Source organism: Micromys minutus (assembly GCF_963924665.1).
Source record: "Micromys minutus genome assembly, chromosome: 16".
Taxonomy (NCBI): Eukaryota; Metazoa; Chordata; class Mammalia; order Rodentia; family Muridae; genus Micromys; species Micromys minutus.
In genome coordinates this window covers 17398466-17414760 of record NC_137985.1, presented here as the reverse complement: position 1 = coordinate 17414760, position 16295 = coordinate 17398466, and the positions used below count along the sequence as shown (strand labels likewise).

The following is a 16295-nucleotide window of genomic DNA, read 5'->3' as shown; positions in this document are numbered from 1 at the left end:
GAAGCTGGGGATCAGACACCCATGCCTAAGACAGGCACTGTTTTGTTTTTCTTTTATTTATCTACATTCAGCGGAATTCAATGTACTGCCTGAATGATCCAGACATACAAAACAAAACAAAAACAAAACAAACAAAAAACCCTCACTGTTTTTTAAAATAAAAATTTCACTTACAAAACTGAAACACTAAGCATTAAAATAATGAAAGCTCATTTAACTCACTTCACAAAAAGCATTAACAGATGATGTATCCCTTCTGCAACTATTTAAAGACACCCGATGGAACTCACACCGGGCATAAACAGACAGAGGGATACCACACGGCAAGAACTCGGAACACTACTCAGACAAGGTATAATGGTAACTAACAAACCACTGAAGACACAGAGTCCAAAACACAGCTAAATAGGGGTCACGGCACGGGTCCCAGGGACCACCACACCTCACAGCGTGGCAACGTCAGCAACGTGGACGGGTGGGCACTGGCCCAGTGGACATGGCAACTGGTGATGTGCAGACTCAATCTCCCGAGACAAGTTGGAGGCAGAGGTGCAGAAGGTTGAGAGGGGCAGCCTGGGCCTTTATCTGTACTGGTAGTTCATGCTGTGCTCTGTGTTCCGACTGTAGCCACCCTGTGAGGACTGGTAGGAGCTGGCAGGGCCGCTGTAGCTCTGGCTGGACCCAGGGGAGCTGTAGTTTGACTGTGATGAGTAGCCTCCTGCAAGATGAAAGTGGCTTAGAGGACAGAACTGCAGGCCACGGTGGTAGCTCCTGCTTTGTCATACAGGCCCATCACTCACTGACAAGTGGGACAAGCCTCCAGGGGCTGATGTCAAGTGTTGGCTTTCTCCCAGAGAAAGAAGTCCCACAGTTCAATTCAGTCCCCTCTGACACAAGTGGCTCTTTCATTTGGTGCCAATATTTAAGAACTTGAGCTAGGTGTGGTACCTTTATCTTCAGCACTCAGAAAGCAGAGGCAGGCAGATCTCTGAGAGTTTGAGGCCAGCCTGGTCTACAGAACTACACACACCACACACACACACACACACACACACGCATCAAAAAATGGGTGGGAGGGTATATTTGGGCAACTTGAGGTCTCTGGCTTCTGAAAACTGAGCAGTACGTGTGGGCCAGAGGCCAAGCTCCCTAGCCTCCAAGCAGTCACCAGCATAGCCTCAGGCATAGTACATTCTTGTCCTATGCCCTTGAAAGCCCCCAACCAACCCACCCCATGCTGGCCCTTGCTGTCCAGGCCCACCTTGTTTGCCTTGGTATGAAGAGCTGCCTCCAGAACCTGCGCCATAGCCCCCATGTGAGCCCGTGCTGTAGGGTGACCCGCTGGAGCCATAGCTGTTCCCTCCACTTCGGCTTCCACTACCACTGTAGTCTGAGGGAAAGAAATCAGTGTGATTAGGGACTGAGCAGAGGATGACTGAGATAGGCAAGGGCCTTGGTGGCAAGCCCTGTCAGTCACCCTGCCCTGGATCAGGCTTAGAAACCATTTGATGTCCATCTGTCTCACGTGCTCACCTGCCTCCTCTTCCCTGAGACAAGTGCTTTCACTTTCCCCTCCATCCACACCGATTGTTGAACCCCCAGTCTATCTAATGGCTACTCTTCCATCATGAGGACAAACTTAGACATCCTTAATCCTATTGGGCAACGGTGCACATAAGGTCCTAAGACCCGTGCATGAGGATGGGTCACTGAGGAGCTGGATATAACACAGAACCTTGACAAGTCCCAGGAGACAGCCCTGCAATTTCTAACCTGGTTAACTAGCCACAGCCTGGGGACAGAAGCCTCAGGCAGAGATGGAGACAGGGAAGAAACTTACAGCCCAAGGTGATGCTTCCAAGTTTCTCCCTACCTCCCACCCTCTCAGAACCAAGACTGTCTGAAATCAAGCACCTCACAGTTCTTGGCTAGAGCTGGGCTTCTTGCCATCCCCAACCAGGAAGTGGACACTGGAGGTCAACTCACTGAATTTGCTGTCGTAGCTGTAGTCAGAGCCCCCACCACCACCAGGGGAGTTGTAAGAGTTGGAGTAGGAGGAGTAGCTGCCCTGCCCATGGCCATAGCCTTTCTGCTTGCCCTGTGGCGTGCCGTAGCTGCTGTACTGGCTCTGGTTGTAAGGTTGCTGCTGGCCCTGATGGGACTGGTAGCCCGAGCTGTAGGAAGGTTTCTGCTGGCCCCCATGCAGCGGCTTCTTCCCAGCATGTTTCGGGGGCACTGCTGAGTTGTAGCTGTCTCCTTGGTAGTAGGAGCTGTAGCTGGACGAGCCACCACCTCCCCCGCTGCCTCCACCACCGGCACTCCCAGAATGCCCTCCATTGCTGTAGAACTGACCTAGACAGGGAAGCAGCAGATTAGATGGATGGTCCCAGGGTGAGGGCTGGAAGGGGAGGAAGGCAGCAGTCATGGGCCCTGAAGGCTGGCCTGCAGCCTACTGCTCAAAGCAGCGAGGAACAGATTGGAGCACAAGGCTCTGCTGGTCAAGGCAGCCTGGCTTAAGCCAGCCCAGCCTTCAGCTCCACTCACCCTCAGCTGATGACAAGGGGTCTTTGCCAAGCAGCAGCACGACAGCAGCTTTGCAGATGTCAACATTACAATGAGATGGGCTCCGAGCGTGGATGACATTCAGGACTAGCTGACGGCTACCCAGATGTCCCCAACGGTGACAGAAAAAGCAAAGCACCCAAAAGCAGTGAGCCACCCCCTTTTCCCTCCGTGCAGGAAATGAACTCAAGAGGCGTAAGCCTTAGGGACCCTAGAAGGAGATGCCTTGCCATTACCACCATGGTTCTTCAAAGACCAAGTACTCTTAAGACAGTGATTTGAGACTCAGATACTTGCCAAGTTTCCTTCCTTCCTGTGAAAAACACAGGACTGAGGGCACAAAGTGGGTCCCTAGCCTCATGAGAAGGCAAGAACAGGCTATGGTAAAAAGTCTGGTGGGCCTCAGTGGCAGGACTGATGAGCTAGCACTGTGGCCGGCTGATGCAGTCTCTGGCCTCCACTTCTGATCACTGGGTTGGCCAATATGCTCCCTACGGGAGACTTGGGTGGAGTGACATGGGCCGGGCTGGGTCAAGGCATCACTTCAGCCCCACTGAAGAAGGGAGGTTCCCGTCTCCAGGCAGGCTCAAGGGAAGCTAGTGCTCAGCAGGGGCCTCGGAGTTCATAGAAGCCTGGATTCCCACAGTAGGTGCCTCAGCATGCAGACCTTTTAGCCCAGTGAACCCCATCAAGCCCTAGACAGGTAGAAGGGAAAAGGGATACCCCCACAAAGCTTGTCCTTCCCTCCCAGGTTCAAAACTAAGGGCACCACACCTTCCCTTCGCCCCCTTGTGAATGCACACCTCACCCCCATGCTGATGCTCCCCCCAGCTACCAGGCACAAGCACCAGGAAAGGCAGTACCCCTGTGAAAGCCCTTCTCTAGACAGATCTCTCTCTCCCACCCCATCACAAAGCCACAACAACACTGCAGGAGGAAGTGTTCCACAATGCAAGAAAGCAAACACATGGAGGTTCAGTGAGGATACTGGGAAGCCGAGGGCTCCATTACTATCCCCAACCCCACCCACACCTCCTCCAAACCCCTGCCCTGGCTTCCCCAGGGTCCTATGCTGAGCAATGAGCTGCCTGCCTGAAGCCAGGCATGAATGAAGACTCGAGTACGGAGGGCTCATTAACATGTATTCATTTAAAAAATAATAGTAATAAGGAAGGGTAGGTCTTCAACGTCATTCAGAACTATTTCTTGGTATAAAAAGACATTATTTGCCAACAATAAGTTTCTAAAAAATAAAAATAAAATAAAATACATCATGCAAAATCTTAGAAAGTTTCACTGACTTTTCAAACCTTGGGGAACAAATCACACAGTAACCATTTTGACCACTTTTTGCCTGAATAAACGTCAAATCTTGCAAGTCAAGGCAGGAGCAGATTTGCAGCAAAGACTGCAGAGCAGAGGCCTAACCATAGATAGTATCACAAGGTTCCCCACCAAAAAGAAGAAACCCTGCACTTTACACACTGGGACAAATGTCTAGGCACACAGATTCAGTGACTGTGTGCCAGGCAGTATAGACCCTGGTGGAGTTAAAGCCAGTTCTTTGCTGGGAGGGGAAAAAAATCTGGGGAATGTGTCAGGCTCTTCCAGCTCAGTATAAAAGCCCCATTGAAAAAGAAAACAAAGTCAAACCCAATCCAAAAGTCCGTCACTGACCTGCGATCAGGACTTGCAAAATTTTACGTTATTCCCTCCTCTCAAGCCTGTCTCGTTTCTCACAAGTAACGGAAGCGCAGTTTTGATGCCTTTGCAAGTTCACTCTCTTAACTAAAGCAGCCACAGAACCTCCTCATTCCAAGGACCCACCAGAGCATTTACAAAAGGTGGGAGGCCCCTGCTCTATGCAGTACACAAGTCCTGGCCGTCCCAGAGGTTTACATGCTCATTAAAAAGGCAAGAAAAAAGTCAGCTGCTGTGGATTTGAATGTGCTGAAACAGTTTTCATCACTGCCAAAGGCATCAACCAGATGTGGAAATTTGTGAAAAGGTTAAAAATGCATACAAAACCTGCTGTAAATTAAGACAAAGGTAGATTAAAACGTGCCATTATCTGTCTCTTTAAATAAAAGAATGCTTTCCATAAAAAGCAAAGATGGGCTTTTGCCTTGATGCTGAACAACGCTGGCTCTAGAATTCTGTGCAAGACTGCACACACACACACACACAAAAAAATCTCTGAGAAAAAGGGTTTTTCCACTTAGTGTGAACTTCGAAATGACCAAGTTCAAAAGCAAATTCATGATAGAAACTGCCATTGTCTTAAGTCTGCAGGCTAACAGTTTCAGACAGGCTGCGGTGGAAAGCCACGGTTGAGAACCCCAGTGAAGCACAGGGACACAGCACGGACACTTTGGGTTTTGGAGTTGGAGGAAATTGGAGTAAAAAGTTGATTTTGTGTCAATACTTTTAGACGCTCTAGGAAGCCCCAAAATCATGATAGCCGTAGCAGTCTGTGAAAAAGTCACCTACAAAAGGGGGAGACAGAGCAGAGAGAAGAAATTAGAATTCTTTTGAAAAAGGGCACAGAGCGCCACATTTGAAATTCAGGTTTTAGATTTCTCTGCTCGTGTGACCCCCCAATGAAGGCTCCTTCTCAAGACAAGAGCGGTGCACGGGCAGGAAGGCGCATTCTCAAAGACTAGTGCTTAAAGCAGAGAAATTTAAAATGCCGACTTCAAAGGAACTTAAGCGGTACACAAAGGGTGTCTTAGCAGTAAAATTGTCAAGGACACACTTTGGGGATGGGGAGGTGGGGGGCTTGAGGGCCAGCTAACCTAATCACCGCAAAAAGGTACGGCTGGTGGTCCTGAGCCTCAGAGATGCTGAGGCCAGCACCCTACCCTAATCAGACCCAGACTATGCTGCCGCAGCTTCCCAAGTGCAGACACAGAAAGTGCACACTTACTGTAGCCTGCTGTGGCTGAATTGCTGCTGTACCCATAGCTTCCATATCCAGCGCCTGCAAAAGAACAGACAGGTTACATGGTAGACACGAACCCACCTACCCTGTGCCTCCCTAGGAAAAGTACACATCATTCCTGAAGTAGGCCAGTAGGTGACATGAAGGAAGAGGGCCTCACCAGCATTCATGTAGCCTCCACCATGGTTGGTGCCACCAAATCCTCGACCCCGTCCTCTCCCTCGGATGTTACCTCCTCGCCCCCGACCTCGAATGTTGGGAGGTGGGGGCACTTCATTATGCATGGGGCTTCCCATGCCAAAACCAGGGTTGTGTGGCTGAAAGAGAATACAGAGGAATGAGGGTCACCCTAACCCTCAGATCATCCAAATTCCCACCCATAGTCAGAGGGGTCAGAGGTAAATCCTCACCTTGGCAGCAAATTTGGGTCCACCTCGGACAGGTACAGGAGTTCTTTTCTTTTTGTTGGCTTCAAGAGCAAGAGGGGCATCAGGGAAAAGCTTTTCTAATGCAGCAAGTGCAGCATAAGCCTTTGCCACCTTTTTGTTTGAACCAGCACCTTGAAACTTCTGTCCATCCACCTCAACCTGTAGAAAAACACACTGTTTGAGGGCTGAGCTAACCCAGCATTTCCTCCAGGGTAGGGCCTAGCTCAAAGTCTTTCTGCAGAGGACCAGGCCTCCCCCAGAGCACTTCTTTCCCGGGAAGCTCAGGGTTGCTTCTACCCACCTGCTTACTCACCTCCATAACAAACCGTTTGTCGTGGCTGCCTCCTGTCTCAGAAATGAGCTCATATTTGAGGCCACGTCTCTTCTCATTAAGTTCCATAACAGGGTTCTTGCCATGCTTAGTCAAAATTGGCCCCTGCTGTTTGACGCCCTCAGGGAAAACACACACACACACACACACACAAAACAAAAAACACCAAATTAAATTTGGGCACTCCACCACTCAGAAGGAAAATAGTCACTGAGCTAAGCCCTCTCACTTGAACCCCTAACTGGATCTGGATCCCCTATGTGTATGCCAGCTGACAGGTCTCAGTGAAACACACTTCCACCCATGTCATTATGGCTCCCTGGGTACAGGGTTCTCGGCTGCGTGACTTGCACAGCTTCCTGTGCAGGTGACTTGATATTGCAAAGCATTATACCAAGTTCTCACAGAGGGACAAGCACGATCAATGCTGGCCAAGCTTGATGATCCACTTCAGTCTCTGGAAGCCACACAGTAGAAAACAGATTTCTAAAAGTTATGACCACTAAACATGTACTGTGGATGCTTAGGTCCTCATATGTGTAAACACACACAATAAAGACTATATTTAAAAAGATTGTAATGATAAAATAAATTGCCATGGAGCTCATTATATTAAAAAGGTTCAGGGACTAACTAACTCAGAGGTTTAAAGTACTGGCTGTTCTCAGGGGACACACATTCAGTTCCCAGCACTTACATAGTGGCTCATAACCTTTTGTAAATTCAGTTCTAAGGGAGAAGGTCACTGCACACGTGTGCTGTACAGACACACACACACAAAGATACACACACATAAAAGATAAAATGAAGGGCCGGGGAGGTGGGGGTCGGGAGAACAGGACAGGACACTAAGCTTGAGAACCAGGTTCACCAGTTACAAAAAACCAAAAAATGCAAAATAATCTCAGACTGTGTGAAATAATTTCAGGATCTGACACTGGGCCACAGGTTGGACAAGCCTGGCTCTGTCCTACATGTGAGGACTAGTCACTAACCACCTGCTCTGTCCTGTCCTGGCAATAGGTTATCTCTAGCACCCACCGTACACACAGCGCCATCTCTAGCACCCACCAGAGGCTCACCTCAGTAGTGGCATCTGAAGGGAAGACAGAACTGGGGTTGGAGACTGCTTCCACCACAGGGGGTGGGGCCACTACTGCTGGTTTCCCATCTGACTCCTCAGCAGAGTCCTCCCCCTTGCTGGAGTCTCTGCCTTCAGCGCCTGTTGGCAAGCCCATGTCCTGTAACACCTGTGGAGCAGACAGACCCAGGGCTCAAATGAGGAAGGCTTGCAAAGAACCACCTACACAGGTTCTTCCCATACTCTACAGAGCGTCCTAGGGTAGGGGAGCCTGCAGCACAATCCCAGCTACCTTTTTTCTTTCAGTTCCTCGGGTTATCTATGAACATATGCTATAGATGTAGTTATAGATGTAACTTGTCAAACAATCCAAAAATCTAACTACCTGTATTTTTATACACTTTCTGAGATGCATGCTATAAGCCTGAAAAACCTGAGACCAATGTGGGAAGTGTATTTTCTATTAGGGAAGGAGAACCCACACTTACCTTCACAGCCACGTGTAGCTTGGCAGTCTTTTTAGATGGCCCTGAGGCCTCAAAGGTACTGCCATCTACCTCCACAGACATGGTGAAGATGGGAGCATGAACAGGGCCCGTCTGGGAGATCAGCTTGTACTGCAGCCCTGGCTTCAGCTGGTTTAACCTCATCAGGGCATTCATAGCCTGGGGAGGCTCGGCCTTCTCCTCTAAGAAGAGAACAGGGAAAGATAGGATGAAACTTCCAGAGCTCAGGAAAGGCAAAGCCTGGAGACTGCTAGAACCTTCTGTGGCAGGTGTGACTGACTCATGGAAGCACCTCTCTGCATCTGTGCCTATTACTAGCTTTGGGGGAGGTGAAGTGACAAGAAAGGTTCTCTCTCTGTATCTCAACTTAAGACTTGAAATCACCTTAGCCTCATGGGTGCTGGAATTACAGATGTGGGCCACCAAACCAAGATATTAGCTTTTTACAATACCTAAATATCTAGTGCAGCCTGGTCTCCATAGCCATGTCAAGGACAAGTATAGCTACATAACAGAGACCATGTGTCAAATAATAAATAAATAAATATATCAAGGGCTAAAAAGATGGCTGAGAGCTACTGTTGTGAATGAATGCCTGAGAGTTCAGATGTAAAAGCAGACGAGACAGCCTATCTGGGATCTCTGTACTCCCATGGCTAGACAGGAGAAGGAAATGCAAGAATTCCCAGGAAGCACATGGGACAGCTAGCCTGGCCCCTAGTCAGCAGTGAACAACAAAGACAACCTGCCTAAAACAAAGACAGACATCCAACGTTGTCCTCTAACCTCCACAAGAACACAATGACACATGCACATTCACACCCATTTAAAAAAAAAAAAACAAAAAAAAAAAAACCTTAAAATATACACAGATAAAAAAAAAATTAAGCTGGGCAGTAGTGATAATGCCTTTCATCCCAGCCCTCAGGAGGCAGAGGCAGGCATATCTCTGAGTTCCAGGACACCTGGGCTACAGAGAAATCCTACCTTGAACAAAACCAAACAAACAAACCCACAATGAATAAATAAAGGCTTTAAATATGTATTTTTTTTTTAAAAAAGGAAGCAAAGATAAAAGCACACTCTTAACTTTTAGCTGCACAATAACTGGGCCAGATGAAGGAAGGGTAGCATTCACAAACCAGGGCACATACCTTTCTTCTGGATCTTCTTTTTCTTTTTGCTGGGAGACTTCTCCTCCCCATCCTCTTCCATAGGGCGTTTCATAGGTGTGATGGTATAGGTGGTGCTGGGGGGGATTTGAACTGAAAAGGAGCACAAGTGAAAACAGCTGAATGAAACATGAGAACGGCACTCTAGAGAGCCCTGGCATATATGTCTATGTGTCCTTACCAGTGTAGTCCACCGGGTTCTCGTTCTTTGGTTTCTTGGGCATTTTGGAAGGCAGGGGGTCCATTCCCAGTACTTTATGGAGTTGACCAAAAGCAGCAAGCCGCAGAGCATGCTATAGAAGGGAAGAAAGTCTGACTCGGCTGCCTCATGCTATAGTGACTGTGTGTGTTTACTAATGCCTTCTGAGATGGGACAAGAGCTGGAGGACTACTAACAGTCTCCCCTAGGTCATCAAGGGGTCCCCTGACAGCCAGGGCAGGGCCTGACAGCTCGGGCCCAGCCTTGCTGTGGGGGAGGGCCAGCCTGTGACCACCCCCCTCAAGATGAGTACAGGAGACCCCAATCTGGGAACTGGTTGCCACATGGAGCCACCAGGTGGTAGACCCGCAGGGGAAGAGCCCCACTGCAAAGCTGTTGCCTACTGCCCTTGCTGTGCCAACACGGCACATAAGCAGGGTGGAAAGCAGACAACAATCACATGTGGCTCCAGAACAAAGCAGCAGCCCAGATTGGAGCACCCTGTATCAGAGACACCATGCCTTTGCCTTGGTCCCCAACCTGAGCCTATGATCCAGGGGCTGCCCTTCAAATGCCCAGTAATGGAACTGGGAGCCAGTGAGTGCAGACTGGGTAAGGGCTCCTGTTGGCAATGACGACGACTATACCTGCGCACTCTGTGTGATATCTTCCCGTTGCTGTCTGTCTAGATGCCCAATAGCATCAGTGGCTTCTTTTTCACAAGGGTCATAAATGCCAGAACCATCTGAAGGCAGGAAACAAGGAAGATATGCAGAGGATTATCTCTTGTCGTCTCATAAAAGTTGTTGGCTGAGGGAACCAGGTGTGTTACCCCCCCGCACCCCATCCACACCCAGCTCTGGAAAACACACCGAGCTCGGTGACCCACTCGGCATCCAGCCCTTGACAGAAATAAATCATGTGTGTCTCAGAGCAAGAAAGTCATGTGGGAGTGGGTCACCACCGGCCCCGGGCTGGATATGATGGTGCAAGAGGGTAGTCACATGCTTTGGCCCTAGAAGGGGGACATGGAGCTGCTGTAACCCTAACCCAGTCAGTGGACCAGTGAGGCAGTGGCTATAAGGCCTTCATCCCTATACTTTTTCCCGTCCCTTGAAAATCACAATGCCCCAACCTGGCATTACGATGCCGGAAGCCAGGCACTCCAGCACTCTCCGCAGGGCTTCACCAGCACCCATTGGCCTATTGGCAGTGCCGATGGACTTCTCACACAGCAGCTCCAGAGGCTAAAAAGCAAGAAGTACAATGAGTGTCCAGCTGCAGATGACATTCAGGAAGCCCTATTACTGGGTGAGAAAGACTAGGGGGTCCCAAGAATCAAAGCCAGCCAATGAGGTGAAAATCCAAAATTAGACATCTAGACAGGGGCAGGCAGACTTTCACAGGGGCAGTGTGTGGGCCAAGTGTGGGGGGAGCAAGACTGAAGACCTAAGTGGGTAATTATGCTTAAAAATGTAACCACTAGAAAGGATGTTCTTAATGGCAGGCTGTAAGAAACAGGCAGCTGGCAGAATAGGCCTCAGGCCCTTTTTGGCAAAAGTTCAAGAATACCTGCTGACCTATCCTTAGATAAGTCACAGCCAACTGCCAGCCAGTTCCCACCTCCTCTCTGAACTATGCTCCTCATAGAAGGCCCTAGAGTCTTGCTTCAACCTCCAATCCAAGGTATAATCACAACAGTCACCCAAGCCAATAGCCATGAAGCTATGTGAAGGCTACACTCTGAAAGGGCCTGCCTGGACAAACACTACTCCCACCCCTAGTCACAAGCGTGTCTTACCCATCCTCTGAGGGGACCCCAGGTGGGCACTCGGGTACACAAGTCCCTTAGGACACGGATGACAATGACACATGACTTCAGCCCATTGGCTCTGGCCTAGAGGAAGAAAGTACAGACTCTTCATACTCGGGGCACCATGGAGGACACCAGGCAAACATGAACAACTTGAGTCTCATGGTGCTGCTTTGCCAAGGATACACAATTGCAGGGGTACACAGCTACCAGTATGTGGCCAGCATCTCGCTCCTTGCATATGTAGAAGCCTGTTACCCTTATTGCAAAGCAGCCCTCGCTCAGCATGAGCCTCCTCAGGGTTGTCAAGTCAAATTGATTGAGGCACGCTCCTTTAGCAGCTGCACGCTGCAGGTGCTAACAAGATCGGCACAGCTACAGTCAATGTCATGGACACTTTATGGTCAAAGTTAGCCATGTTGCAAAACTTAGGCATTCTCTACCAAAAGACAAAGAGAAGAACAAAATGCAAACCTGGAACCACTTGGCGTGTCGGAGGGACGCCAAGGCAGCAAGGCATTTCTGCCTGTCCAGAACGTCCGGGGGGTCGTTGACTGATAGCGTTTCTATTCATGGATGGAATAAGAAGACAAGGCACAGTTTGACCAAGGGGTTCTGTCAGGTACAAAGGGGATGTGGCAGCTTCCTAAAGGGCAGCTGAGTCTCCCACAATCTCAATTTGTGTCCACCCAGGACAAGGGAAGGAGAGGCTAAAGTGCCATCAGCTCTGCTCTGAGAGGAAGTCAGAAAAATTGGGAGGCCCTCTCCCAGATTTTAAACCACAGAAACAAAACAACAAAAAAATAAAAATTAAAAAAAAAAAAAAAGTTACTCTAAAAGGAACAATTGGTGGGGAAGGGAAGATAGGCTAACCCTATCTTCTAGTAGACCATTCCCTTGTTTCCTCCCCATGAATTAGCTAGGCTGGAATTAACAATAGGAAAAACAAAAACAAAAAACAAAAAACAAAAAAAAAAAAAAAAAAGAGGTGGGGGAGTGGAAATAAACTCCCTCTCTGCTTCTCACAAACAGGCATCCACCTGCAGCACAGGGGACCACCTCCGCCCACCAGGCAGGACTGCCCTAGCCCCAGGCCTTGACAGAGAGAGTCCTGTTGGTCAAAGGTCCAGCGTCCCTGAGTGGATAAGCTAAGAGGGCTTTGCTCACTGGCATCAGATACGTGTGCCAAAGGGAAATCAACAAGTCAGCCTCTACTGCGGTACAACTAGGCTGTCGTTTGGCTCTGCCAGCTATCAAGGATTTGGATAAGGCCTGAGAGCAGGCCCAGGAGGGCCCCAGGGAGACCAGTGAATTGTGGACGATGCATCAGCTTAGCATCTGAAGTGCAAAGACTGGGCTGGAGGACAGCACAATAACTTAAAACCTTATCCAAAAGTCTGCTGCTGCTCCTGGCCTCTCTAAAGCTCATAGAGTGCTACAGGCAGAGGCCAAACAAAACACCCAGGCTGTGCCGCAGGGCCAGCCCATCACTGCTCCTACATGCCATTCATACAGAAGCCATCTGGTTGCTAACCACTGCAACACTGGAAGAATCCCGGGGACACACTTTTTTCCAAAGAGAAAAACAAGTTTAACAAGGAGATTCCAGAGCATTTGAGGCGTAAGAGGAACAAAACGGTGCACTCCCTATGCAAAGTGCTACTCACTTTTAGTGCCACTGTTGAGTCAAACTCCCAAGAACATAAGGCCAAGGGGAGACATGAATTTAGAGTAAAGGCAGTCAGAGCTACACGACACCCTCTAATCAAAGCACTCTAAAACTGAATAGCACATTTGAGCAAGAGGGAACACCAAGTCTCCATGTTCTGCTGGCCTCTCTTGGCCTCCCTACCTCCAGCTAATACTTTCTCCATTTCTTCTCTGACAACAGGAGAGGTCAGATGGATGGTCAAGGACAAGGGGGGCTCTTTTGTGTTTTTTATCACAATCGCAGCATCATCCACAGACTGGAGTATTTCATACTTGTCTTCTGTTACAGTCTGGAGAAGAAAAAAAAGGTAGCTTTCAAAACACTTTCTCTGCAAGGCAATCAACAACTCTGACAAACTCTGTTGAGTCTTGGGCTATGATTGTTAGGAGGGCCCCTATCTGGTCTGTCAGGAGCTGCACTTGGCTGGCCAGGTCTTTGGGCCTCTAACCCTGTAATCAAAGAAGCTATCTTCCACTAGGAGTGCTAAAGTGTAGAGAACCAGGCATGGTGGTTCAAACCTAGAATCCCAGCACTTAAAAGACCTGAGACAGGATGATGAGGTTAAAGCTAACACAAGCCACAGAATAAGACTATCTCGGGGGCTGGAGAGATGGCTCAGCGGCTAAGAGCATTGACTGATCTTCCAGAGGTCCTGAGTTCAAATCCCAACAACCATATGGTGGTTCACAACCATCTGTAATGAGATCTGATGCCCTCCTTCTGGTGTGTCTGAAGACAGATACCGTGTACTTATATTTAATAAATAAATCTTAAAAAATAAATTCTTAAAAAAAAAAAAAGACTATCTCAAGGGCATAGAGAGAAAGGACACTAGGGCAGTGGCAGCCATTCCCTTAACTTGGGAGACAGAAGCTAAAGGATCACTTGAGCCCAAGAGGTTAGAGCCAGCCAGGGCAACACAGTGACACCAACAGTGAATCTTAATTTAAAAACACACAAGAATGCAGTTCAAACTGAGCATGGGGCACATACCTAAAACTCCAGCACTCTGAAGACAGAGGCAAGAAGCCACTGCAAGATCTCAAACTTGCAGCCTGGTCTACACAGTAAGATCCAGGCAAGCCACAGATACAAAATGATATCCAGTGTTAAATAAGTCAACAATTAGCCAGCCAGGGAGGTACATGTCTATAATCCCAACACTGAGGATGCTGGTTCAAGAAGACTGAATACAAGGCCAGCTCAAGATTAGAAAGGGAGAAACTATTTAAAACAAAACAAAACCAACAAAAAGTTTTTGTTTTGTTTTTTTTTTTTTCATTTCTCAAGGCAGGCTTTTCTTACCATATGAATCTCCCCACCTCCACTTCAGAACTACCTCAAGTCTTAAGGTTCTAATTTCTAACATGCACCTAATATACTAACACTTCAAGGCTGCAGAATGAAAAACAGGTCACTCAAGACACTGTGTGGGAAGCCCAGTGCCCATGACAGACGGGAATCCTCAGTCTGAACAAGTTCCATGCTGAGAGAAGCATCAGAAGACAACATGGAAGAGAAGCACAGCCACTACCCCAGCCTCTAGCCAATGATAAACACGGGGCTCCTGCATGTGCCTCCTGTAGAGCAGGTCTACTGGGTGCTCAACAGATCAAGCTGAACTGTTTTGACATGGTAGTTCATGCTAACTGAAAATTAGTTTTCTCTTATTATTTTTGTTAAAAGAAGTAAAGCACATATAGTGTAGAGAAGATATGTGCTCTGGACTAATAGGCAGATCAGGTAAACTCTTGCTGAGAGGAGGCTGTCTTGTATCACATGGAGTATTTAAAACATCCCTGGCAACCAATAACTGGGTATCTCATTTCCCCTATTTCCAAATATCCAAAAGTGCTAAGGGAGAGTGGGGCTGTCAGCTACCAGGACCCACTGACACAATGAGGGTGGACTTGGAGTGTGCACTAGGGATGGAATGGGGCAAGCTCACCAAGCACTCTATATGCCACCACGTCCATTACTACCCCTAATGAACAACTCTTCACAAAGGTGAACATCTACCCATGTGCTCAACGTAACAATTCTTAAAAAGACATAATAATAACTGAAATCACAGCTATGAGAAACCATCTGAGGGTATGACCTTCAGCAGTTCTTCTTAGGTTTCTAACATTCTATACTTGCTCCTCCAGTTCTCAATTCACACTACTGTCCTGAGCATGTACCCAACATATTATGGAAATGTTTACTGGTATACAGAGATACTTTTCTTTGCAAAGTAGTAAGACTTAAAACTATTTTTGAATGTTTGCTATCTTTTAGTTAAATCATGAAGCCTTTTGTAAAAATGCAGAATATGGCAGTGAATAAGCTTTGCTATCTCTGGCTGCCTTCGATCATCTTCTCCGCCCTTCAATGTCACATCCTCCCATCACTCAGACAAATGTGGTGTCAGCTACCACAACTGGCCAGAAGACCCATTCCGATAATCCTAGCACTCTGGAGGCAAGAGAAAAGAGATGTTAAGGCCAGCCTGGGCTACATGAAATTCTTTCTCAAAAGTCAGGGAAAGGAAGGTGAGCCAAAATGGACAGACTCTAGAAGAAAGTGGGGGAGAGAAATATACATATTTCTGACTTGGGGTCTGGCTTAGTAAACATTAAATATAAAAGGCCATCATGCAACTGTTTGGTAACAATAAAATAACTGAGGTTTTTTTAGTTTGTTTTTCGAGTCAGGGTCTTACTCTATAGCCCAGGCTGGAAGTGAATTCTCAATATAATCTTTCTGATTCAACCTCCTAAATGCTGGGATTACAGGTATGACCCACCATGACCACACTCTTTTTTCCCCTTCTCTTTCTCTACTCTACCACTGAACGCCCTCCAGCTGCAGTCAGATGAATGGAGTTTTAAGTATGTTCAGGTCTGACTTCTTCCATCCCATACAGCCTACATATTTCTGGCCCAATAGCCCAGGCTTCACAGGTAGGAGCACAAGGCATTTGATAACTAGCAGACTGGGCACCACTACAGACAGCAGATGATTTTCCACAGGCACTCCATGGCTCCAGTGTCCTGCTTGTTATCAAGGTGAACACATAGAAAGTGCCAAGAGGGAGCCTGCTCTCTGGCACATGGTAGAGAGGCCCTCCCTTCCTCTGACCATCTCTTCTCCACAGAACTAGGATCCCCCCACCCCCACCCCCTCTGGCGTGGTGGTGGTGGTGACGACTCACAGTGAGCTGGATGGCCAGGTTGTCAGCCACCTTGTCCAGAAGGGCGGTTGTGGGCTTCTCCTTACAGAGCAGAACCAGCTCCAGATCCAAGTCCCCCTTGAGCAGAAGACCCTTGGCTACCAGGCCGACCCGCATCACGCCCCTCAGGGTCCTAGTCATGTGTTCCGCCTTCTGTTCCCTGAGAGACAGACAAAAGTCGGGCTCAATGGGAAACCGACCTAGCCAGACCCCAGAGAGTTGGCACTTCTTAGAAGAGATGCTAGCTTAGTTGTGCCACATGGTGACACAGACCTGTAATCCCAGCTCTCAGGGGGCTGAGGCAGAAGGACCTCTGCAATTTTGATGCTACCTTGAA

General features: G+C 48.3%; 1 protein-coding gene across 6 annotated transcripts in view; it reads right to left on the bottom strand.

Moving 5' to 3' along the window:
* Positions 1-76: 76 nt before the first annotated feature.
* The window catches only part of ILF3 (interleukin enhancer binding factor 3), a 38533-nt gene continuing 22314 nt past the window's right edge, over positions 77-16295 (bottom strand). For 2 of the 6 annotated variants that reach the window (XM_080930617.1, XM_080930620.1), the window contains 17 exons: positions 15941-16118; positions 12886-13033; positions 11508-11599; positions 11022-11117; positions 10356-10467; positions 9868-9965; positions 9203-9314; positions 9004-9114; positions 7832-8031; positions 7345-7512; positions 6245-6382; positions 5914-6090; positions 5664-5820; positions 5489-5542; positions 1987-2352; positions 1262-1390; positions 77-718 (listed from right to left, as the gene is read on the bottom strand). In XM_080930617.1, the coding sequence (XP_080786743.1) occupies positions 582-718; positions 1262-1390; positions 1987-2352; positions 5489-5542; positions 5664-5820; positions 5914-6090; positions 6245-6382; positions 7345-7512; positions 7832-8031; positions 9004-9114; positions 9203-9314; positions 9868-9965; positions 10356-10467; positions 11022-11117; positions 11508-11599; positions 12886-13033; positions 15941-16118 (2473 nt within the window). In that variant the 3' untranslated portion in view covers positions 77-581. Of the gene's footprint in view, positions 719-1261; positions 1391-1986; positions 2353-3714; positions 5049-5488; positions 5543-5663; positions 5821-5913; positions 6091-6244; positions 6383-7344; positions 7513-7831; positions 8032-9003; positions 9115-9202; positions 9315-9867; positions 9966-10355; positions 10468-11021; positions 11118-11507; positions 11600-12885; positions 13034-15940; positions 16119-16295 lie in introns of those variants that run through there. The other 4 variants (XM_080930618.1, XM_080930619.1, XM_080930621.1 and 1 more) reach the window with 4 other exon arrangements.